This window comes from Delphinus delphis, chromosome 10 (genome assembly GCF_949987515.2).
Source record: "Delphinus delphis chromosome 10, mDelDel1.2, whole genome shotgun sequence".
In the NCBI taxonomy this organism is placed as follows: Eukaryota; Metazoa; Chordata; class Mammalia; order Artiodactyla; family Delphinidae; genus Delphinus; species Delphinus delphis.
In genome coordinates this window covers 62,460,852-62,483,402 of record NC_082692.2, presented here as the reverse complement: position 1 = coordinate 62,483,402, position 22,551 = coordinate 62,460,852, and the positions used below count along the sequence as shown (strand labels likewise).

Here is a 22,551-nt window from a genome sequence, read left to right as displayed (position 1 = left end):
AACGGATATACATCCAACAGAGGTGCTCTGTAAAGGGAGCTGGTGGCCTGGGCTCGGTCTATCGGGGACCTCCTTGTCTCCACACATACATAGGCATCCCTTGCCTCATCTCTGAAGACAAAGGCCCAGAGGAGTATTCTGTGGCTCCAATCATGAAGCAGCTGAAATTCCTCTGCCCAGGTGATCCCTCGTGGGCAGGGAGCAGGGCTGCTCCTCTCGCGTCCATCCTACACTCAGCTCAGGGCCCGGCCCAGAGGAAGCGTTTAGTAAAACAGCTGTTTGGTGTAATACCTCCACCCAGGTGGTGGGGCACCATCTGGGCCATGTCAGAAGCCCAAAGGAAGTGTGTGGAGGTGGGTGGCTGGCTGACTGGATTCAGAGGTGATGTTCAAAACGTTTAACCACTCAGTGGTCCAGACTCTGATCAGCTATTAGTTGCTACGATAGAAGTGGAATGGGGTTTCTGGCAGAGGGGCTGGGGCAGCTGAGGCCTTGAGGAAGGCGCTCAAGGCTCTTGGCATTGGTGGCAATTTACCACCCAGGCTGGGCGTATTTAACGATCTTAACAACTGATGTGGCTGCATGTCGTCCATGGATGGAATGATGAATAGAAAGACAAAAGGACAGAGGGACAGCTGGATGGATGGAAAGACAGAAGAGTGGGTGGGTGGAAGGATGGAGGATGAGTAGAAAGAGGAAGAGGGATTCCGAGGGAAAGATAAAATACAGGAAGGAATAGAGGATGGATGGAAAGGTAGAAGGATGAATAGACTAGTGGAAAGACGGGAGGGTGGATGGAAGGCCTTTTGCACAGAGGTTAGGTGGGTTCCAGAGTCAAGCCCTGGGTGATGGCCTGGTTTCGGCTCTGGACACCCACAGGTAGTTTCCTGGTGCCCTACCTCATCATGCTCACCGTGGAGGGCATGCCGCTCCTGTACCTGGAACTGGCAGTGGGGCAGCGCATGCGCCAGGGCAGCATCGGCGCCTGGAGGACCATCAACCCCTACCTCAGTGGCGTTGGTAAGTGGGTGCTTTCCAGTCCTCTCCCACCTGTGGACCCCCAGACTGTGTTTTGGGCAGGAGAAGGTGACGGTGGGGGGAGTCCCTTGGCAAAGCTGTTGGAGCAAGGGGCAAGCATGAGGCCCCAGAGAGAGCCCTTGAGTGGGGCGGGCAGAAGGCCCAGGAGGGGTGCCATAGAATGTGCGCTGAGAGGGGCCGGATTTCTTACCCTTGGGACGGTGACAGAGGGAGGACGCACACCCCCTGGGGAACTGATGCCACATTGCTTCTCTGGGGCTCAGTTTGCTCATTTGTAACAGGGAAACAGCTGCCCAAGAAAGGAGCTGTAGCTCAGTGTCCTGGCCAGCAGCCATTCTGGGAACCCGTATAACAGCTCCCTCTGTCACTGAGCACCTGCTCTGTGCAAGGTGCTGGCCTGTCTGTGTATGTGTGTGAGCTCATTTAATCTTCATCACACCAGAGCGGCTGTGGGTGCCGTTAACATCTCCAGTGCGTGGAGGCCGAGGCACAGTGGATGGCAAGAGGGGCACTGCTTTCCATCCTGCCTCCCCTGAGTTACTCTGAGCCAGTGTCCAGGGTGCCCGCGGGAGATCTTTGCCCGACCTGTGCGGCCCTCTTGGGCCGGGGCTCCTCTGCGGAACTTTGACCAGCAGTGGCCACGGTCTGTTCTGCTCACCTCTCCCACCCCCCAGGCAGAAAGGGGAACAGGAAAGTTTCGGGAGCAAGGAGGATGTGAACTTGGATGTGACTTAGTCTCAGATGCAGAAGAAATGTGTCCGGGGCCTCACGAATCACCTCCAGATTGAACTGCCTCCTCATCTTGAACGGCTGTTAATATTTAACACAGAGGTGTGTGGTTTTACAACTGGCCCGAGTTATCAATCACAGAGGCCTTCTCTGAGGCAGCATTTGCTGAATAGGAAAAATACCAGATGTTGGTGCCAATCGGGGATGCTCGTGAATGTTTAACGACCAGCTCGGTGGGGTGGGGTGGGGGAGGGGAAGGCCTGGTTGTAGCATTTACTGATACTGGTGGTGTAACTACTGCCACCACGGCCACCGTCGACTTCTAAGGGGATGTCCCGGAGCCTGGGGTTGGGCAGAGCTGTGCACAGCGGCTCTCGGGGCTGGTGAGGGCCAGCTCCAGGACACTATTGGTTCCCCGCAGGGCTGACCAGGTCAGGGGTAGCCCCCATCCCCCCCCACTCCTGACACACCTCCTCACGCCATGTTCCCCACCACTGCTGGGCAGGGTTTGGCACAAAGTGACCCAGCTTCAGGTGAGCCAGGGAGAGAGCAACTGTTATGTCTGGCATCAGTGACAAAGTGCTTCTCACACTAGGTGCGAATCCTAGTCGTGCCACTTAATAGCTGTGTGGTCTTGGGCGAGTGCTGTGCCTCAGTTTCCCTCTCTGCGAAGCAGGCATAGCCTGGCACTTCACAGCATCGTTGTGAGGACCTAAGCACATCAAAGGAACATCACAGGCCTCATGCCCCAGAAGATGGGGAGAGAGGTTGTGGAAGAGCCTAACCCTTAGGAAGTGCTCGCAGGTGCCAGGTCACAAACCTGGTTTTGCCGTCCCAGGGCGGGCCCTGCAGGCATGTCCTGGGGGCTCTGGGCGGGACCCCTGCTGCCCCGTCCAGGCAGGCGGGGTAGGGGCCATGCTCAGCACCCTCTGCGTCCTGTCCCTGCAGGCGTGGCCAGTGTGGTGGTGTCCTTCTTCCTCTCCATGTACTACAATGTCATCAACGCCTGGGCCTTCTGGTACCTCTTCCACTCCTTCCAGGTGAGCGCACCCGAGCAGGGGTCAGAGAGGGAAAGGGGGAGGGCAACAGAGTGCACACTGCCGGCACATGGGTGGAGCGTGGGGGCAGCAGCCTCGAGGGAGTCAGGAGCTGTCAGGAAGTGGTGCGAAGGGCTGGGGCTGGCTGGGCGCCCCCAACCAAGCGGAGGACTTCTGAGCCAGGGATCCATGGACCCCTGCTGTTGTGTGTGATGTATGTGCACATTTTGGGGGAACAGGCCCATGGCTTTCATCGGGTTCTCTCTGAAGGATGTGACCCCCCCAAAAATATTAAGAACCACTGCAGAGGGGGCCCAGGGGGTAACATGTGGAGAGAACTGATGGGGAAGGGCTCCACCCACTGAGCATAACAGTACCGGCCTCCCTCCTCTTCCCCCTTCCTGCCTCTCATCACTTGTCCTTCTAGGTTTCTGACTCCAGGCTGGGCCCCTCCTTTTCTCTACAAAAGTTCTCCTAGAAGGACCACTGTCACCCCTGTAACACAATAGTAGCTATTCCCAAGATTAGACATTTAAAAAATGCATGTCTGATTATAACCATAGCTGATGCTCATTGTAGAAAATGTGGAAGGAAATGGAACATGTAGAGAAGAGAGGACCCTAATTCCACACCGAGAGGTGGTCTTCATATCCAAAATGGCAACTGCCCATGTTCACGTCTTTTCCTCAGAGTCTGCCTTTCACTATCAGGGACCCCACTCCTGCGGCCTCCTCCCAGATAGGAAAAGAGAGGGAGGAGACAGGAGCTCACGGGCTGGATGCCTTACCCTTTGCCACTGAGCCAAGCCTTCATGGGACAGACCCTACCTCCAAGGCCCAAAAGCTAGATGGGGCCGGTCATGGACTGTGAACTGACCCCAATTTGTGAGGCCAGTATCTGGAGCACTTGGGCACAGCCTTGAATCGTTGGGGCCCCAAGGAATGCTTGGGTTAATGACCTCAATAATCAGGAGTCAGCATCTACGCTCAGAAGGTGCCACATCCACACCCAACTCTGGCTTCCCAGTCCACCCCACCCAGGTCATCTCACTGGAAAATGCCCTGTGCATGTCCCTGACAGGAAGGACTCTGCCCTGAGCATAGCTGTAGCCCGTCATCCTTTCCCTGGCTCAACCTAGAGTTCCATGAAGACTAGCCACAACCTTGCCTGTCCTCTGCCTTCTGGGTGGAGGGCAGCTCCTCTACTCTCCAGCCTGGTAACCATTTCCCTCCTCTGTGCTGGGCTGTCATGTATGGTTGGGCAGGTTGTGCACTGCACAATGCCATTCCAATTAAGGGGTTGCCATACATGTCTCAGGCACTATATGTCTGCATACTTAAGACAGTTTTCCAAAGGTGGAAGCAGTGTGTCTTGTAACAAATCAGGATAATCTGACCGTTTTCTAAAGGCAAAAATAAAGTGTCTCAAGTAAGGGAGTACTTTTTCCTAACCCTCAGAAGTGTGAAAATCAGTGATTCCTGAAAATCACTTGATTATTCATTCCAGCCTTCAGAGATCCATGGGCCTCTCCCTTATCCGCTCTGCCCTGGAGCCTCCTTCATGGTCACATCATAATGATAGTACCTGCAGCAACAGACACTCACTTGCTGTGGACCAGGTGGAGTCACAAGCACTTCAGAACTATTCGCTTGTGTGATCATCACCGCACTCTATGGTGCTGACACAGCGCGTACCAGAGGCAGAGGGGAGTTGAGTAGCTGGGAAGCTGGATGCGGCAGCCTAGCCACAGGGTCTGTGCTCTTGTCCACCTCCCACCAGGCTGGGCTTTCCAGCTTTTCCCTGCGGGAGCACCGGGCTATTACAAACACAGATGCAGGGATCCCTGCCTGACCCACTGATTCAGAGGGGGAGAGTCTGGGTGCTGAGAATTGGTCAGTTTAAGTCCTTCTGTACTTTAAAGCTTCTCCATGTTGGCTGCTTGCTGGAATCACCTGGGGGAGCTTTTAAAATTCTGAGGCCCGGGCCCTACCCCAGACCAATGAAATCCGAGTCACTGGCGTTGCACCCAGGCATCCGAGTTTTTAAAGCCCCCCCTCCCCGCGAGTGATTAAGTCATGTACGTTAGCCAAGGTTGGCAGTCAGGCTGGGCTGGGCTGGCAACAGCAGTGGTCCAGTGAATGGACCCAGTCAGTCCCATACGGGCCAGGCAAACCCAAGGGACTGTGGTCTGGGCTTCAGGTCCACAGGGACCCTCCCACCTGACAGGCGCTCGGTGCTGGCTGTCGCCAGACACCTCAGTTCACTCCACATGGCCACTCCTTCTACGAGTCCTCCTCGCTCAGCCGTCAAGCCCGAGTGTCTGTACAGGGCAGCTGGTTTCCAAGAAGGTGAAAGTAACAGTTGCAAGGCCTTGGGATGCCAAGGCCAGGAAGTCACACAGCTTCACTCCACTGCTTTCTGTTGATCAAAGCAAGACACAGGTCAACCCAGGTTCACAGGGAGGGGTAGTGGATGCCACCTCTCAAGAGGAGGAATTGCTGGTGGTCGCCTTTGGAAATATTTTAGGTGGAAGCTAGAAACCAGCTCTTATATTCTAGCAGGTGAGGGGCCCCCTGTTGCTGCCAGGGGTCCTACCAGCATGGGCCCCAAGCACTTTCCAGATGACAGACCTGGGCTCCAGCCACTCATGGGCAGAGTGGCCCTGGCCTATCAGGGAGTGATGCCGTTGGAGCTCATTTCTGTTTCCTGTGAAATACAGGGATTATACCCAATGGGGTTAGACTTGCTTCTGTCAGTGGAGAGTTTTTGTCTAATGAAATCTGATCAGCGAGGGGCTGGTCTTGGCAGGGCAGAGGTGGGACCCCCCAACCCCCTTCCCGCTCCAAGCCAGAATCTACCACCCACCCCCACTCAGCTCAAAGCTTTTCTTTAGCTCTTGGCCTTGGGTCGTGTTCATTGTACATGCACCATTTAGGCTCTTTTGTTTCTAAGTGACAGAGAGCCCTGTTCAAACTAGTGGAAGCAGAAGAGGCTCTTACTGGCTCTATCTACGAAGTCCAGGAGTGGAACTGCTACAGGCGTAGCTTGACTCAGGCTCAAAGGAAGTCATCAGTGCTGGGTTGTCTCTGTCTTAGATGCAGAAGACGGCTGTGGTGGGGCTGAACTGCGTCCCCCTCTAACTTCCAAACCCAGTGCCCGTCGTAGGAAACGCCTGTCTCCATCACCATTTAGTGAGGGCAGGACCCAAGTCTTATTCATGCTAGGACTCGCTAGGGTCTTGTGGAAATAAACAGACCACCCAAATGAGAGCAAGCAGAGGCTGTCTATCCGGAGCTCGTTAGCAGGAGGTCAGCACCTTCACTTGCATTTGGCAGAAACTCCAGGCAGGACAGGCAGAGGAGCGGGAAATCGTGCTAGTGGGAAACGGAGGGCTGCAGGTGTGCCCTGATTGGAGTGTGCTGGCGTGGAAACTGTAGCTGTGTGATTGGTGAGGGGAGCGTATTTGGCTTTTTCCACTTGGTCCTGAGTTGGAGGGAACACAGGTTTGGAAAGCTGCAGCCGGTGACCGAGTCATGTCCACTCTGGGCTGATTACTGCCGGAATTGTGGTTTGGGTTCCTGGGCTGGTGGCTGCAGAGTTCGTTTGTCAAAGATGGTCTGGCCATCGTCCCTTTGATTTGGTCTCTCAGACCCACCGTAGAGTTCGGCAGATTGGGAGTGTGGAGCCCCTCCCTGCCTGACCCCTCTGCCCAAGCCCCATCCTTGCCCGTGACAAACCCCTCGATTCCCTGTCTGCCTTCAGGGGCTTCAGCTGCCTGCCCTTTGGGGACCAGCGTCCTCTTCCAAGAGCCTCCTCTCAGGGCCACCTCCCGTCCTCCCCACCCCGACCTTTGGCCTCAGCCCTCACCTCTGTGTGTAACGTTTGTCTTGATCCCAAAGGATCCCCTGCCGTGGTCCGTGTGCCCACTGAATGGCAACCGTACGGGCTATGATGAGGAGTGTGAGAAGGCTTCCTCAACGCAGTACTTCTGGTACCGGAAAACCCTCAACATCTCGCCGTCCATCCAGGAGAGCGGGGCGGTGCAGTGGGAGCCGGCGCTGTGCCTCATCCTGGCCTGGCTCCTGGTGTACTTGTGTATCCTGCGGGGCACGGAGTCCACCGGCAAGGTGGGACGGCGGCGTGTGTGTGTGTGTGTGTGTGTGTGTGTGTGTGTAAGGCTGCCTCTGCAGTCGAAGGGCAGAAGCTGCGCTGGGCGGGGGGGTGGGGGGGAGGGCAAGGACAGGGATGCTGGCACGAGTCACCTGCTAGTGACTCTAGAGATGGCCAGCGGTGCTCGAAGTCACAACCCTAAATCTCGAAATGAGGACCTTCCCATTTCCTAAAACGATGAGCATTTCTGTCCCAGCCCCAAACCCGCACCACCCAAGGGGTGCCAAGCAACTAAACAGAGTTTTCCTTGCTTTGAAAACTTTTCACGTTGGCAGATGTCCCCAAGACAGCCTCGGCTCTCAACCCTAGCTGCATAGTGGTACCACCTGGAGAGCTTTTAAAACTCTGCTGTCTCAGTCCTACTGTCAGAGGTTCCAGAATGATCATTGTGAGGTCCCCCCTGAGCACTGGGATTTTAAAAGCTCTCCAGGTGATTCTGGGGTGCAGCCGAGTTTCAGAACTCAGCTTTGGTCTAAGCTGCTTTCAGTGACCCTCCAGAGCTGTCGGGCCTGATATAGAAACCTTTTCTCTTTGGTGTGTCCCCAGGTTTATACTCCTGCTGGGGCTGAGACACTTCTTTAATCTGCTCCACATAGAAAGTTTTCCTGGAGAGTTTCCCTCATCTTCCGTCTCTCTCAAGCTGCAGCAGGCGCTCTTAACCCCCCAGTGTGCCCTGCTCATACTCAGTCCCTCCTCTCACCCTGGGTTAGACATGCACATTGTATCAGTCTTCAGTCCTTCATGGTAGATTTCACTGTCCCACTCCCCTGAGGCTTAGAGAGGTAGAGTCCTGCCCAAGGGCACCAAGTAGTGAGGATGGAGCCAGGCAGACCCAGCTTTGCCCCAGAAACTCCCCATCATCTCAGTTTGGTGAGCCACCTCCTGTTTGCTGACACTTTTCATGACTTAATCCCCCAGCTTTTCCCTTCTGAAGGTCCTAAGAGTCCACCTGTCCTCATCCTCTTGGCCATCTGAGTTGCCTTCTCCAGCCCCACCATGTGTTTCTTGAGGCATCAAGACCAGAACTACCCACGGTATTTTAGGTGTCCTGTGATGCCCCAGTACCATGCCTAGTAGGACATCTTCTTTTGGTTTCCGAGACCTCGTGGTGGCCAGCATCTTAGCCCTAACAACACCCCATCTCACCGCCGAACTGAGGGACTAGTGAATCTTCCTGGGGAAAGCTTAGAGTCTGCGGCAACTCACTCTGTCCCGTCTTGAAGCTTGCCCGATAGTTTATGCTCATAAAATTTCTTCAGTTGGTCTATGCCAGATTATCATGACCATGATCCAAAAGATCCGAGGGCAGTGTCTGCAAACTCGGAGATTTAATGAGGCTATCCCTTTACCAGATCATTTAGAAACTTGTTAGATGAGGACATGTCGTGCCATGAAAACTTACTCATTCTTAGCGTCTGTTTCCTCTGCTTAAGCCACACCTCTCTCCACGACAGAAGTGTCCCAACAGCTCTCTTTAGTTATTTTTTTAAATTGAAGTATAGCTGATTTACAGTGTTGTGTTAGTTTCTGGGGTATAGCAAAGTGATTCATTTATATACATTCTTTTTCATATTCTTTTCCATTATGGTTTATTACAGGATATTTAATATAGTTCCCTGTACTATCCAATAGGACCTTGTTGTTTATTGATCCTATATATAATAGTTTGCAACTGCTAATCCCAAACCCCCAATCCAACCCTCCCCTGTTCTCTATGTCCGTGAGTCTCTTTCTGTTTTGTAGATAAGTTCATTTGTGTCATATTTTGGATTCCACATGTAAATGAGATCATATGGTATTTGTCCTTCTCTTTCTGACGTACTTAGTATGATCATCTCTAGGTCCATCCATGTTGCCGCAGATGGCATTATTTCATTCTTTTTATGGCTGAGTAATAGTCCATTGTTTACATATACCACATCTTCTTTACCCATTCATCTGTCGATGGACATTTAGGTTGTTTCCATGTCTTGGCTATTGCAAACAGTGCTGCTGTGAACATAGGGGTGCATGTAGCTTTTTGAATTATAATTTTGTCTGGATATATGCCCAGGAGTGGGATTGCTGGATCACATGGCAACTCTATTTTTAGTTTTCTGAGGAACTTCCACACTAGTTTTCCATAGTGGCTGCACCAACTTACATTCCCACCAACAGTGTAGGAGGGTTCCCTTTTCTCCACACCCTCTCTAGCATTTGTTATTTGTAGACTTTTTAATGATGGCCATTCTGACCAGTGTGAGGTGGTACCTTATTGCAGTTTTGATTTGCATTTCTCTAATGATTAGCAATGTTGAGCATCTTTTCATGTGCCTATTGGCTATCTGTATGTCTTCTTTGGAGAAATGTCTATTTAGGTCTTCTGCCCATTTTTGGATTGGGTTGTGTTTTGTTGTTGAGTTGTATGAGCTCCAACAGCTCTATTTATGGGAATTAATTTTGTTAAAGACTGTGTGCCATATCCTGGCCTTCTCTGTTGGAATCTGCTTTTTACCCCTCCAGATTATTTAGAAATGGTTTTTTTTTTTCAGATTATTTAGAAATGGTTTTTCCCAATAGTTCAGGCTGGATCATGTGTCCAGCAAACCTGCCAGCTTCCCTGATGGGGGAGAAGTGAGCCAGCCTGGTCTCGACTCCAGAGAGCCTTCTTGTTCACCTGAGGGGAAGGGGGGAGATTCCAAGGGCTTGCTCTGAGTGTCCTCTAAGTGTCCAGTGGTTACCGACATTGGTCACCCCTCCCCTGTCGTCTCTTGCTTTCCTTCAGCTCACTGGCCGGATGCCTTCTCTTTCCACCGATCCATTTCCACCTCAGACCTGGTTTTTCTTGTAATCTCAGGTGGATTTATTACTCTCTCAAGTTCAGTGTTTTCAGTTAAGAAGCAGTCATAAAATACACCCCACTTCTGCCTGCCATTCCCAGGGTGAGGGGACAGAGCACCACTCTGGTGACCTTGGAAATTCATGGGAAGATGGGTGCCACACCTCAGTGGGAATGTCGGGCCAGGTGCAACTCAGGCTCATCTGGACTTGGGTCACCAGCTATATTTCTCATAGGAGGATGTAAACATTAAGGGAACTGCTCTCACCAAAAACAAACGAACTTGCAAAGTATTTCACTGCTTTATATATGGGGCTCTTGTGCACATACAAGTTGATAGAGAGAAAAGAAATTCCAGTCCTGGATGGGCATCCATGCACTTGAAGGTCCCTATTGTAAGCCTTTGTAAAAGTTAAAATTACCCAGAATACGAGAGGCTACTTCTAAGTCCACCACGGAAAGCAAAGATAAAACATCACTGAACCCATGACGTATGTCAGCGGGGAAAGGTTTTGGTTCACAGAACATTCCATCAATTTCAAAGCCTCTGGAAGTGAGGCCTTTCGTAAAAAAGCACTGCATTTCCATTGTCTTTATTACAGGAACACCAGTGGCCAAGACTCTTCCTTTATGGCACCCATGGCTAAGCTTCGCTCAGGCTCCAGTCCTGGGGATACCTGACCTTCCTCCAAGCTCTTGGACTTTTTTTTTTTCCTTGCAGAGACAATATAAATCTTGTGATTGTGCTTCCTGCTTTGCTTGGGCCACGAGGAAGCTCAGAGATCGATCTGGCTCAGAAACTGGGTAGCACCTCACACACCTCTTCTGTGGGCTGCCTTTTTCTTTGGGCTTATCTTACTGGATTGCCCACATTTTCTTTTTACACAGATATCTTTATCTAGCAGTTTTAACATGTTAATGTGATGATGTATTTTTGTGGGCTGCCTCAAATCCTTTCTGGAAGAAGTTCGGGTTGAAGGGAGGGTGGAGGACAGAGGTCTCTAGGACCTGTTCCCTCTTCTCCACTAAATAAGAGATTTCCTGGTGGTCACACACGTGGGCATCCACATCCCACCACCCAGTTTCCCAAACTCGGAACCGGTGCCTGACCAAGACTCTCGATACCTTTCCAGCTATCAGTAGCCCGAACAGCCAAGACAGTGCCATGGTGTTTTGTGGGGATGGCGGGTCTGCCCTGGGCAAAAGGGCCCTGTAGTCACTGCATCTCCAGGAGGCTGACCCTGCCCTCTGCTGCCCACAGGTGGTGTACTTCACTGCGTTGCTGCCCTACTGCGTGCTCATCGTCTACCTGGTCAGGGGCCTCACGCTCCACGGAGCCACCAACGGCCTGGCATACATGTTCACTCCCAAGGTATGGGCTGGAGGGGAGGGGTCCCGAGGGCACCCCCATTCATCCTGCCACCTTCCAGGATGGGTGGAAGGGGGAAGACCAAGGGTTGGGGGAACAGTAGTGGACCCGGGGAAGGTGGGTGTGAGCCCGCCAGGCAGTGGAGGGGCGTGGATTCTGTCCTCAGACAGGCAGTCCCTATGCCCTGCTAATTCTGGGGCATTACATCTTCCGTCCACTCTCCTCTTGCTACCCCAGCCCCACATCTGGCCTTCACCCCAGTCTCACCCCACACCCTCCCTCCAGCCTGTGGACCAAGCTGTTTACCAGGAGCGCCACGCCAGTCAGCTCCCCCTCCTGCTCGCACCTCTATGCACCCCACTCCCGACAGGGGTGCATCCATACTCCGCAGGGCTCTCCGTGATCCAGTCCCAGGCGCCCCGCTCCCCAGTCACCCCATAGCTGATGCTAATCAAGGGAGGCCACCATTGCATTTGGGGCAGGACAAGTTATTCATTTAGCAAATCTGGTCCCTGGAAACAAAATGACTTTGGCAGCACCCCGCCATTAGTGCCCCCATCACATTCCAAATGCCCCCTAACATTAGTGCTGCGGTACAACCCAGACCTAGACACCAGCACCGCCATTTCTGGAGGCCCAGACCCGTGCAGTGCCTGGGTCATGGATCATGGGCTCAATACCTTTAAAACTTATTTTATCCTACACTTTTCAATTGCACACCTCCTGCGGGTGAGAGGCAGTGGAGGGTAGGACAAGAGGATGCGTTTATCTGCTGAGGACCGGGCTGGGCACTCATGGGGCCAGGAGAGCTGGGTTCGGGCCCCAGGCCTGCATCTGGCTGGCTGTGTGCCGTGGGCAATTTCCTTCCCCTCTCTGGGCCTCCTGCCCCCTGCTGATCTGGGAGTCTGGAATTCCCACCCGGGGTTCTCCAGCCTTGTCCCTGCTGGCTTTCCAGATGGAGCAGCTGGCCAACCCGAAGGCCTGGATCAACGCAGCCACCCAGATCTTCTTCTCCCTCGGCTTGGGGTTCGGCAGCCTCATCGCCTTCGCCAGCTACAACGAGCCCTCCAACAACTGCCAGAAGTACGCCATCATCGTGTCCATCATCAACAGTTCCACCTCCATCTTTGCCAGCGTCGTCACCTTCTCCATCTATGGCTTCAAGGCCACCTTCAACTACGAAAGCTGCTTGAACAAGTAAGCCTGGGTCATCCGGTGGGCCCCAGGCCTCAAGGGGGGGGCAGTGAGCCTCTAAAGGCCCGAGCTGAAAGGGTCTCTGGGAGGAGGCAGACACCAGAAGTCAAGGGGTGTGGGGCAAAGGGCACAGGCTTTGCTGTCCTCAATCCAGGGTTCAAATCAGAACCACCAGCAGCTGATGAGCATAAGGCAAGCCGGCGTCTGCCTGAAGGAATGAGGGCAGTTTTGTGTATTCAAAGCACTTAGCGCCAATAGGGCATTCAACAGATAAACCTTAGCTCCTTCTACCCCATCTCCCCCCTCAGAAGTAACCAAGAGCTCTCCAGCTTTGCCATGGAGATTGCAGGATCTACTTTCTGCTGCCCCTCACCCAAAATACAAGAAACATCATCCAGAAGGTATGCTGTCCAATACAGTGGTCACTAGCCACAAGGGGCTAGTGTAAACATTTAAATGTAAATTGATTTAAAATTAACTAAAATTTGGGGGACTTCCCTGGTGGTGCAGTGGTTGAGAATCCGCCTGCCAATGCAGGGGACACGGGTGCGAGCCCTGGTCCGGGAAGATCCCAAATGCCACGGAGCAGCTAAGCCTGTGTGCCACAACTACTGAGCCTGCAATCTAGAGCCCGCGAGCCACAACTACTGAGCCCGCACGCCTAGAGCCCATGCACTGCAACAAGAGAAGCCACTGCAATGAGAAGCCCGTGCACTGCAACGAAGAGTAGCCCCCGCTCACCGCAACTAGAAAAAGCCCGCGTGGAGCAGTGAAGACCCAGTGCAGCCAAAAATAAATAAGTTTAAAAAAATTAACTAAAATTTTAAATTGATTTAAATTTTGATTTAAATTGGTTTCTATTTCAATGTAAATTCTTTTAAATCAGTTCCTCAGTTGCACTAGCCTCATTAGAGTACTCAGTTGCCACATGTGGCTAGTGGGTACCATATTGGACAGCACTGATGGAGAACGTTCCAATCATCGCAGGAAGTTCTGTCAGACAATGTTGGTCCAGAGGTTAGAATAGCCCAGCTGCAGGGGTTTGGTTCCTTTGATCATCACTGTTCCTATCTGAGGCTTCTTCAAAGCCGTTCACAATCACTCTGCCCTTTAAAAGCTCACCAGTCAACAGATTCCCTTTGTTGGAGCGACCTCACCTAATCAGAAGAGGCAGAGGGTTTTGTAATCAGCGAAGGTTAATCAGCTGCTCTGCTCTGCAGGGTGATTCTGCTGCTGACCAATTCTTTCGACCTTGAAGATGGCTTTTTGACAGTCAGCAACCTGGAGGAGGTGAAAAGTTACCTGGCGTCTGCCTACCCCAGCAAGTACAGCGAGGTGTTCCCACAGATTAAAAACTGCAGCTTGGAATCGGAGCTGGAAACGGTAAGGTGCTGGCAAGGTCTCGGGCCCTTTGGGAGCTGTTCTAGAGAAAGTGCAACTTGAGGGGTATGCACACCCTGTGAAAATCAGGGAAAACTCGGGACTTCCCTGGCAGTCCAGTGGTTAAGACTCCACGCTTTCACTGCAGGGGGCACGGGTTTGATCCCTGGTCGGGGAACTAAGATCCCACATGCTGTGCGTGGTGTGAAAACAAACAAAAAAACCAAAACAACAACAACAATATATATATATATATGTATCTCCTTCCTTGTGCCTCTTAGAGGACGAGAACTCTGCCCACTAGTCTCCCCGAGTGCTGCACGGGAATCCCAGTCTCTACACAGTTCCTTTGGGTTCCCTGTGTCCTTTCTTCCTTTAAATTTTCTCTTTTTAAAATTGAAAAATAGAGGAAAGTATAAAGAATAATACAACAAACACACATCTATCCACCTCTCAGAATGAAAAATTGTAAATATTTTGTCATTTTGGGCTCAGATTTTTTTTATGTAAAAGAGAACATTTCAAGGATAAAGGTAAAATCCCTTTTGTAACTGTCCCCAAAGCTTTCACTACTCCCCAGAGGCCAGAACCTTCTTTTTTTTTTTTTTTTTTTTTTTTTTTTTGTGGTACACGGGCCTCTCACTGCTGTGGCCTCCCCCGCCGCGGAGCACAGGCTCCGGACGCGCAGGCCCAGCGGCCACGGCTCACAGGCCCAGCCGCTCCGCGGCAGGTGGGATCCTCCCGGACCGGGGCACGAACCCGTGTCCCCTGCATCTGCAGGCGGACTCTCAGCCACTGCGCCACCAGGGAAGCCCTGTAAGAGCTACATTTTATTCCATCATTCAAATATCCTACAATTTACTGGACCCAGGCCAGCGGCAGTAGAAGCCCAAAGTCCTAACCACTGGACAACCAGAGAGTTCCCTATGGATTCCCTTACTGATAGACATTTGGGTTTTTCCAAAAAACTTTTGCTACTGAAATCACCTTTATTTATATTTTACAGAATTATATTTGCTATGCTGGCAACTTTTTTTTTTTAAATAATTGAAGTATTGTGTTACTTTCTTACATACATCAAAGTGAGTCAGTTATACATATATATTCTTTTTCATATTCTTTTCCGTCATGGGATATTACAGGATATTGAATATAGTTCCCTGTGCTGTAGAATACTACTTTCTGGTTTATCCATTCTATATGTATAGTTTCCATCTGCAGGTCCGAAACCCCCAATCAAACCCTCCCCCAACCCCGCTAGGCAACCGCAAGTCTATTCTCTATGTATGTGAGTCTTTTGTTCTTTCATAGATAAGTTCATTTGTCATATTTAGTTTTTCAAACTTTGTTGAATTTAATTTTATTTTATATTGGGGTATAGTTGATTTACACTCTTGTGTTTGTTTTAGACATCCAGCAACCTGATTCAGTTATACGTAGACACAGATCTATTCTTTTTCAGATTCTTTTCCCCTATAGGTTATTAAAGGATGTTGAGTAGACTTCCCTGTGCTACAGAGTAGGTCTTTGTTGGTATCTCTTTTATATATATTAGTGCATATATGTTAATCACAACCTCCCAAGTTATACCTCCTCCACCCCACTTTTCCCATTCGGTAACTGTTAAGTTTCTTTTCTAAATCTGAGAGTCTGTTTCTGTTTTGTAAATTGGTACATTTGTATCAGTTTTCAGATTCCACCTGTAAATGATGTCATATGATATTTGTCGTTATCTGTCTGACTTACTTCATTTAGTATGATCATCTCTAGGTCCATCCTTGTTGCTGCAAATGGCATTATTTCAATTTTCATGGCTGAGTAATATTCCATCATATAGATTCACATCTTTTCTATCCATTCCTCTGTCAATGGACATTTTGGTTGCTTCCATGTCTTGGCTATTGTAAACAGTGTGGCAATAAAGGTTGGGGTGCATGTGTCTTTCCGAATGATGGTGTTCTCTGGGATTACGCCCATGACTGGGATTGCAGGATCGTATGGTAGCTCTATTTTTAGTTTTTTAAAGAAGCTGCAGATTGTTCGCCATAGTGGCTGTCACAAATTTCCATTCCCACCAGCAGCATGTAGGCAGCTTCCGTTTTCTCTACACCCTATTCTGCATTTATGCTTTGTGGACGTTTGTTGATGGCCGTTCTGACTGGTGCGAGATAATACCTTGTCCAAGTTTTGATTTGCATTTCTCTAATAATTAGCGATGTTGAATATCTATCCCTGTGCTTTTTTTTTTTTTAAACAGTGTGAGTAAAGCTAAACTCTTGAAACTGGCTTCTTGAAAGTCGGCCCTGTTTTGAATTCTTTCTCCGTTACCTACAACAGGACATTTCTTTAGACCAGGGGTCATTTACTGCCCCGCAGGCTTTGGGAATATTAAGTGCCCATAAGCCCCCTTTTAAAGATGTTGTTATGAGAAACGGCCACAAGGCGGCAGCATTTCTTCATGCCCCACTCTGGTAACTCCAGCAACCAGAGGCTTAGAGAAAGTCGTATTCCTGGGTTGTAAATTACAGGGAAAATGCCCGAAGAAAACCCCGAGGGTTTACATCTCGTCTCGTTACTTCATCCCCTCACCGCGCAGACTGATCCCCAACCCCTGCAAAAGTGCTATGCAGATGGTGCTGTGGTACATACAGGGGGCGCCTCTAAGGAACGAGGCTAGAGGTGGGAACCCCACCACCAAACCCATGAAGACCAGGTGACTTTTCAAAGCTCTTCCTACCCAGAGGGTCCACCGTCCTTTGGGTGCACTAGGCTTGATTCAGCTGTAGGAGGACCTGCCTGGATCTGGAGATTGTAGTCCCATGCAGAGGGGACCAGGCACTACAGGTCCAAGGGGTGGGGGCTCGTTTGCCGGCACATCCTCCCCAGCTCCCTCAGCCCCAGCACACTCCAGCCTTGGGACCCAATCCTGCTCAGGCTCCAGGGATGTGACACCAGCCCAGGTCACCGAGGCCTCAGGGCAATATAGTAGGCGTTTTTTCCCTCTTTTTTCTTTAAATTTAATTTTTACTTTCTGTTGGAGTATGGTTGATTTACAGTGCTGTGTTTGAGTTTTACAGCAGGTTGATTTAGTTATACATGTACCTGTTCTCTTTCAGATTCTATTCCCACATAGGTTGTTACTGAGTGTTGAGTAGAGGTCCCTGTGCTCTCTAGTAGGTCCTCACTGGTTATCTATTTTTATACATATATATGTGTGTGTATGTGTGTGTGTATATATATATACATATATATACATATGTACATATATTAGTGTGTATGTGTTAATCCCAACCTTCTAATTTCTCTCTCCCCCCTCTGCAACTTCCCCCTTTGGCAACTCTGAATTTCTTTTCTAAGGCTGTGAGTCTGTTTTTGTTTTGTCAGTTATTTCATTTGTATCTGTTTTTAGATTCCACGTGTAAGTGATATCATATTTGTCTTACTGTGTCTGAGTTACTGGACCTAGTGAGATCATCTCCTGATCCATCCATGTTGGTGCACATGGCATGATTTCATTGTGTTTTCTGGCTGGGAAATAGTCCACTGTGTATATGTAGTGCATCTTGTTTATCCATTCATTAACCTCGGTGGATTTTCGGTAGTTTTGATGCCTCGGCTATCGTAAATCTTACTGCAATGACCATTGGGGGTGCATGTGTGTATTTGAAAGATGGTTTTCTCCGGATATTTGCCCAGGAGTGGGATTGCTGGAGATTATGGGAGCTCTATTTTTCAGTTTTTAAGGACCTTCCCTACTGCTCTTCATTGTGGCTATTACCAATTTACCTTCCTCCCAACAGCATTGTTGGGTTCCCCTTTCTTCACGTCCTCTGCTGCATTTATTCTTTGGAGAATTTTTGATGATTGGTGCCAGGGGATAACTCATTGTCATTTTGATTTCCATTTTTCTACTCGTTGGCGACGCTGAACATCTTTTCACGTGCTTTAAAACAAACGAAAAACCACAACAGGGTGAGTAAAGTTAATCTCTTGAAATTGTTTTGAAAGTCGGCCCTGTTTTGAGTTCTTTTTCCGTTACCTACAACAGGACATTTCTTGAGAGCAGGGATCATTTAGTGCCCCGCAGGCCTTGTGAATATTAAGTGACCATGAGCAGTGTTTTAAGGATGTTGTTATGAGAAGCGGCCACAAGGCGGCAGCACTTCTTCATGCCCCCCTCTGGTAACTCGGGCAACCATAGGCTTAGGGAAAGCTGTGTTCCTGGGTTCTAAATTACACGGAAAATGCCGTAAGAAAACCCCAAGGGCCTGTGTCTGGATACTTCCCACCCCCCTCACCGTGCAGACTGATTCCCAACCCCTACAGTAGTGCTATGCTGATGGTGCCATGGTTCGTAGGTGGGGCGTCTCTAAGGAAGGAGGCTGGAGGTGGGAACCCCACCAGCAGGAGCCGTGGAGATCCGGTGTCTTTTCACAGCTCTTTCCTCCCAGCAGGTCCACCATCCTTTGGGTGCACTAGGCTTGCTTCAGCAGTAGGAGGACCCGTGTGGATCCGGAGACTGTGGTCCCACGCAGAGGGGACTAGGCACCACAGATACAAGGGTGGGGCTCGTTTGCTGGCACATCCTCCCCAGCTCCCTCAGCCCCGTGACAGCCCAGCCGTGGATCCCAAGCCTGCTCAGGCTCCAAGAATGTGACACCAGTCCTGGCCACTGAGGCCTCAGGGCAATATAGTCTGCATTTGTTCCCTCTTTTATAATTTATGTTTTATTTTCTATTAATGGTTGATTTACAATGCTGTGTTTGAGTTTTACAGCAGCTTGATTCAGTTATACATATACAAGAACCTATTCTCTTTCGGATTCTTTTCCCACATAGGTTATTACTGAGTGTTGAGTAGAAGTCCCTGTGCTCTCCAGTAGGTGCTCATTGATTATCTATTTTATAATTATATATACACATACATATTAGTGTGTATGTATTAATCCCAACCTCCTAATTTCTGTCGCCCCCCCCCTCTGCAACTTCCCCCTTTGGTAACTCTAAATTACTTATCTAAGGCTGTGAGTCTGTTTTTGTTTTGTCAGTTAGTTCATCTGTATCCTTTTTTAGATTCCACCTGTAAGTGATGTCATATATTTGTCTTACTCTGACTTACTGGACTTAGTTAGATCATCTCCTGATCCATCCATGTTGCTGCAAATGGCATGATTTCTGTTTTCTGGCTAATAGTCCACTGTGCACACGTATGGCGTTTTCTTTATCCGTTCATTCAACTCGATGGACATTTCAGTAGTTTCGATGCCTCGGCTATTGTAAATCTTACCTCAACGACTGTTGGGGTCCATGTGTGTATTTGAAGGATGGTTTTCTACAGATATTTGCCCAGGAGTGTTATTGCTGGACCTTATGGGAGCTCTATTTTTCATTATTTAAGGACCTTCCCTACTGCTGTCCATTGTGCTGTTACCAATTTACCTTCCCACTAACCAGGGGTTCCTTGTTCTCCAGACACTGTCCCTTATTTATTGTATGTAGACTTTTTGGGGTTTTTTGACCAGGCTGATTGTCCTTCGTACTGCTGAGGTGACAACTTGTAGTTTTGATTTGTATTTGTGTCATAATTATATATGTTGAACTTTTTCCTTGTGCCTTTTGGCCATATATATATATATATATTTTTTTTTTTTTTGGAGAAATGTTTTTAGGTCTTTTTTCCTTTTTTTTTTTTGATTGGGTTGTCTTGTTGTTGAGTCGTACATGCTGTTTGTATATCTTTGAAATTTAGCCCTTGTAGGTTGCATCATTTTGAAATATTTTCTCCTAGTCCGTAGTTGTCTTTTTGTTCATGGTTTCCTTCGATGTGCAAAAGCTTTATGTTTGATTGGGTCCATTGGTAGGTTTGCTTTTATTTCTGTTGCCTTGAGTCTGACCTAAGAAAATGGTATGATTTATGTCACAGAATGTTTTGCCTATGTTCTCTTCTGGGGTTTTATCGTGTCATATCTTGTATTTAAGACTTTAATCCCTTTTGAGCTTATTTTTGTGTATGGTGTGAGGGTGTGTGCTAACTTTATTTGCGGCTGTTCAGCTTCCAACACTACTTGCTGAAAAGACTGTCTTTTCTCCATTGTATATTCTTGCTTTCTTTGTTGAAGATTAATTGACTGTAGGTGTGTAGGTTTATTTCGGGCCTCTGTATTCTGTTCCATTGATCCATATGTCTGTTTTTGTGACCAGACCATGACACTGTTTTCTTTACTGTAGCTTAGTAGTATTTTCTGAAGTCTGGGAGGGTTGTGTCTCCTGCTTTGTTCTTTTTCCTCAGGATTGCTTTGGCAATTCTGGGTCTTTTTTTGGTTCCATATAAAGGATTATTCTGGTCTGTGAAAAATGCCATGTATAATTTGACAAGGATCTCATTAAATCTGTAGATTGCTTTGCGTAGTGTGGCCATTTTAGCAACATTATTCTAGGACTTTTTTTTTTTTTTAATATTGGTTGCGCCAGCTCTTAGTTGAGGCAGGCAGGCTCCTTAGTTGCGGCACGTGGGCTCCTTAGTTAAGGCTCACGTGCTCCTTGGTTGCAGCATGCATGTGGGATCTAGTTCCCTGACCAGGGATAGAACCCAGGCCCCATGCGTTGGGAGTGTGGAGTCTTATCCACTATGCCACCAGGGAAGTCCCTGGGACCTTTTTTTTCACATTAATTTTCAGGTCAATTTGACAAGTTCCACTGGGGGGTGGGAAATCCCTTTAACTTTTATTAGAATTGCACTGACTCTGTAATATAATTTGGGAACAATCAATATTTTTTTCAACTGTGACTTCTGATTTAGGAGCAGGCTTTTTCTCATCATTCACTGAAGTCTTCTTTTATATTCTGCAACTAATTTTTCTCCACAAAATCCTGGCAGATCTTTGATTTACCTTTATGTCTATGAACCTTATTGTTTTGTTCCTATTGTAAATAGTGTTCATTTCCCAATTTCTACCATTGCTGGTTTTCGTTGCAAAAAAAAGCTAACAGTTTTTGTGTTGGTCCTTTATCTGGCAACCTTGATGAATTCTCTTATTCTCATATTTGTCTATATATTTGCTTTACTTTTCTATGTAATTCTTATGGCACCTGCGGATCCTAGGAATTTTTTTCTAGCACAGTGGAAGTGCAAATGAGAGTGGGCATGTTTGTCTAATTCTTATATTTAATGTAAATACTTCTAGAGACTGCTTCTAGAAAGTGTCTCTAGAGAATGCCTTTCAAGAAGAGGGAACAGTAAAGGTCCATAGCTCTGCTTGCCAATAAGGTACCTTGGAGTTTTTTTGGCCCTTTGATTTCATAGGTGGAGCCATTCCAGGTCATTTCGTGGATGAGGCAACACTTTGTTATTCCTTCCTCCCTGCTTACACTGACCTGTGGCACGACCCTCCCTACCAGGGTGTCTGCAGATCCCCAGACCTCAGCCCCTGCCTTTAAGGCCTGGATCCTGTTCAGATGACTTCTGAGGCCTACTTGTGTTCCTGCTCAGTTCAAATTTCCTTTTTGTTTCTGGCACCTGGGAATTTTCCTCACTTACTTTTTGAGTTTGGCTCAGTGCCCAAGAATTGTGTGGTTATTGATTTATTTAGACTTTTTTCCACTTGAATTTTTCCATGAATCTTTAACAAAGTTTAAAGTTAAACTATACCTTGAGTTCCTTCCCAAACAGTACAAGGACTTTCAGACACTTTCACTCACCCCTCTTGTTTTAAATACCTTTTATGTCCAATTCTTATTTATTTATTTTTTAAAGGTTAACAAATTTTTTTTTTTTTTTGGCTGCATTGGGTCTTTGATGCTGTACGTGGGGTTGTGGTGAGTGGGGGGCTACTCTTCTCTGCGGTATGAGGGCCGGGCTTTTCATTGTGGTGGCTTTTATTGTTGCAGAGCACAGGCTCTAGGCGCGTGGGCTCAATAGTTGTGGTGCACAGGCATAGTTGCTCTGTGGCTTGTGGAATCTTCCCGGACCAGGGTTCGAACCCGTGTCCCCTGAATTGGCGGGTGGATTCTTAACCACTGAGCCACCAGGGAAGTTCCCAATTCTTTTTAAACTGATAAATTGGATGCTATTGTTATTTTATACAACAGTGTCTGTATTGACCGGCATGCTTCCTAGTTTATTTGTTCACCTTTATCGCATCCCAGCTGTCTTCTGGGGGCATGTATTATCAGTGACACTGCTTAGCACTGTCGGCTCATGGTAATAAAAAGCAGGCCACCTTTAGTAGGTTCTGTTGTTTTTAAATTCTCTGCAAGTGATCACTCCCTTATGGTCTGCACCCAGGGCGGATGAATACCATTGTCCCCATTGGTATGCTGTTGAGCTGACCTGTATTTTGAATCTGACAATCCAACATCTGCCATTCCAGGGGAAGGGTGCTGAAATCTTAGTTCTTATTCCTGCTGACTCTTCACTCACAGTGGCATGTTTTCTGGTCAGTTTATAAATCTCGGGTTGCAAGCTCACCGCTTGATCATCTCTGGTGGTCTTACAGGTAACCCAATTCAGACCTGCAATGGAAGCCTTCCCCAGTGTTTGCTTCTGCTGCTGGCAGCCAGGGGGTGCTTCCCCACCCCCACCCATAAGCCCTTTCAACCAGGAGCTGAGGCTCTATTTCCACAGTTCAGTATCCCTACAGCAGCGTTACCGCCGCAGGCATCTGGCCTCTGAGCAGCCTGCCCACTTGGTTGCCTGCCGGCCAGGCCAGCTCCCCACCATTCTGGCCCCTGTAGCTGTGGCTCCACCATCTCAGCTCCCGGAACACCCAGTCAGTCATGATACAGGAAGCAGAAATTATGCAACCATTATTCTACTAT

At 48.8% G+C, this 22,551-nt stretch overlaps 1 protein-coding gene across 2 annotated transcripts in view; it reads left to right on the top strand.

Annotated features, from left to right (window-relative positions):
• SLC6A20 (solute carrier family 6 member 20) overlaps positions 1-22,551 on the top strand; it is a 39,321-nt gene that overhangs the window by 12,009 nt on the left and 4,761 nt on the right. Inside the window, exons 2-7 of one of the 2 annotated variants that reach the window (XM_060022334.1) lie at positions 880-1,020; positions 2,716-2,807; positions 6,704-6,931; positions 11,054-11,164; positions 12,117-12,358; positions 13,576-13,738. In XM_060022334.1, coding sequence (XP_059878317.1) covers positions 880-1,020; positions 2,716-2,807; positions 6,704-6,931; positions 11,054-11,164; positions 12,117-12,358; positions 13,576-13,738 — 977 coding nt within the window. The remainder of the gene's footprint in view (positions 1-879; positions 1,021-2,715; positions 2,808-6,703; positions 6,932-11,053; positions 11,165-12,116; positions 12,359-13,575; positions 13,739-22,551) is intronic. The other variant, XM_060022335.1, reaches the window with a different exon arrangement.